Below are 2,507 nucleotides of genomic sequence, written 5' to 3'. Positions count from 1 at the left end.
GTGTGAAGACGGGAGTCAGTCTTGACAAGGGCAATAAGGAGGCTGTTCCCAAAGAGGGTCGCCAGGTAGATAGTTAGGAAGAGCACAAACAGCAGCAGCTGCATCTTGGGGTGGCTGGAGAACCCCAGCAGGATGAACTCCGACACTGAGGTGGTGTTTGCCCAGTGAGACTCCTCATCATTCGCCATCTAAGAACAAAGCAAGTGGTGAGAGTAGCAATCGCTCCAAAGGATAAAATGCAAAAGGGCTAAATTCTGTTGCATTTTGGACCTCCAAATGGCAATTTCACAGCTGCATAACTGCATATTATGGCACTAATGCACAGTTTTAAATTCACCTCTGGGCATACAAGTGTGTACATATCAGTTGATCATACTGACTATACACATGTACAGCAAATTAAGATTACCCAGGCATACACGTAACCTAGGAGGTTCAAATACAGCAGGCAGGCAAAAAGCTATGATCAGTGAATAATAGATTATGCCAAGTTCCTGAAAATATCAAGCTATTTATTGCTCAAGGAAAAAAACAGACCAACTGCTACTGCAAAATTTCTGACCTACTGTAATCTCGCAGTCTTTCTACTCTCTTAAAAAGATCACTCCCTTAGGACATCGCTGCATTGACAGTCTTAACTCCATTGCTGGGATGGTCAACAACAAGCCAAAGTGGAGCCACTTCCCTGTTCTCCTCAGGGGTCCAGGTCTGCATTGCTCCACCGACACAAACCAGTTCCAAACCTGCCTTGGACACAGCCAGCTCATGGCTCTCTTGGCAAAGCAAAGTGCATCAATGTACTCATCACTTCTCAGTGATTCTGACTCCTCATATACTATTGCAATTGGGCAGAACAACGCCAGAACACAAGAACTTGTTAGAAGGATGTTGAGTACAACACCGCAATGGTCACGTGGATCCTCAACATAAACCAGACTAGCTGGGTGCTGAGTGAGAGGTGCCCTGATGCAGGACATCCACTCTCCAGGATTCAGGATGGAAACTCACTCCAGTGCACCTTCACTCCCTCACTACCCATCTCCCCTTGTCCTTTCCTGCTGGACTACACCTGTGATCCATCTATTCCAGCTTCTCACTACTTATTTGCAAGGGCACAGGAATTCCCAAGCTGTGTCCAGATACTGGTCTAGCATGCACGACTGCCTGCCTCCAGCTGTGGCCGGTATCAGCTGCATTAGGGAAGGTACAAGGGGACACTTATGAAGCAATAGTGCCACAAAGAAAATGCCAGTAGTTGCAGACAGGCTTGTACTCTGTCCCTCACCTTCACTAATACCAATTCTTTGTTTCTCCTTTTACCTTAATGTTCAGTGTCTACACCCCTCACTCTGGTATTTTCATCCCAGCAAAGCTCACAAGAAATTCCACTTACCTTCATTCTCCTCTTGCACCCGAGAGAGCAGGATACTTCCTTTAGCTGCCAACATCCATGATCAAGATGCACCAAACAATGGATCACCATAAATTAATCCTTCAGGCCAAGGACAGGATGGTCCACACACATTGCTAAAGCTTTCCTTATTTGTGGAAAACTTTGTCTGGATGCCAACGGTATAAGGCAAATAAAGAAAAAAACAGATAAAGTAAGCAGCCTCCTAGTAGACACCCCAGTAAATTAAAGTTCAATGGCACGGCATTACTAAGTATACTGCTCTTTTCTGTTTCAGAAGGATATGAAGTTAATTTGTAACATTGTTAAAGATTTTACTTTGATCAGATTGAAGCATAATGCAGAGCTAGTTAATCTCAGTTTTAGTCCTCTGTTTGTGAAGCTCAGATCCCTATCCTTCACCTGTTTTTCCTCAGCAAAGTTCTGGTTATTTAATATAATTTCTCCTTTCCCAGTGCCATGAATCTAATTTGAAGTACCACTAACAAGTGAAGGGGCTGTTCACAGACAGCTGCTGAAATGACAAAAATATTCATATAATAAAATGTTATAGGAAAAAAGTGAGACTACTCAAAGAGTGCAAGTGTAGAGAGATTCAGTCTCTTCTCGGTTGCACTGCTCTTCACATGAACTGAACAATTTATGAATTAATACAAGAACATTTTCAATGATTTCAAAGCTGGTTTTGAATCCCTAAGTCATTTGCTTCCAAAAAGTCAGTCACCAAAGGCAAAAGCTACTTACAACTTTCTAAATAAAACTCTCCAGGGTTTTATTCTCAAATTGTTCAATTCAAACAAAGTCAAAAGCAATTTGCAACTATCTTCTCTTCTCCAGGGTTTTCTTCTCCAATTGTTCAATTAAAGCAAACTCACTAGGTAAGGATATATGCAACAGAACAAGACATTTTCTTGCTTGCTGAGTTTATTGCCCTTCAGGGAAAGAAGAGTCATAAAAGAGTGGGGAAAAATAGCTAAAAGTAATGAGCCCTCAAAATATTTAGTTTGGTTGATTTCAGCATTAAACATGGTCTCCCACACTGTTGGTTGGTTTTGCAAGACCAGCAAACTATGGGACAAAAAGGGGCAAGGGCCTG

The 2,507-nt window shown here is 42.3% G+C and overlaps 1 protein-coding gene across 1 annotated transcript in view; it reads right to left on the bottom strand.

Annotated features, from left to right (window-relative positions):
• Positions 1-1,483, bottom strand: part of LOC102385152 (olfactory receptor 2A12-like) — a 2,171-nt gene extending 688 nt beyond the window's left edge. The window contains exons 1-2 of the mRNA XM_025193447.1: positions 1,394-1,483; positions 1-188 (exon numbers count right to left, since the gene is read on the bottom strand). The exon at positions 1-188 is cut by the window's left edge and continues 688 nt beyond it. Of these exons, the coding sequence (XP_025049232.1) occupies positions 1-188; positions 1,394-1,483 (278 nt within the window). The remainder of the gene's footprint in view (positions 189-1,393) is intronic.
• Positions 1,484-2,507: the final 1,024 nt, after the last annotated feature.

The sequence above is a fragment of the Alligator sinensis genome, unplaced genomic scaffold (genome assembly GCF_000455745.1).
Source record: "Alligator sinensis unplaced genomic scaffold, ASM45574v1 scaffold1307_1, whole genome shotgun sequence".
NCBI lineage: Eukaryota > Metazoa > Chordata > Crocodylia > Alligatoridae > Alligator > Alligator sinensis.
Note: the sequence above shows the minus strand (reverse complement) of the source record. Positions and strands in the feature narration are given on the sequence as shown.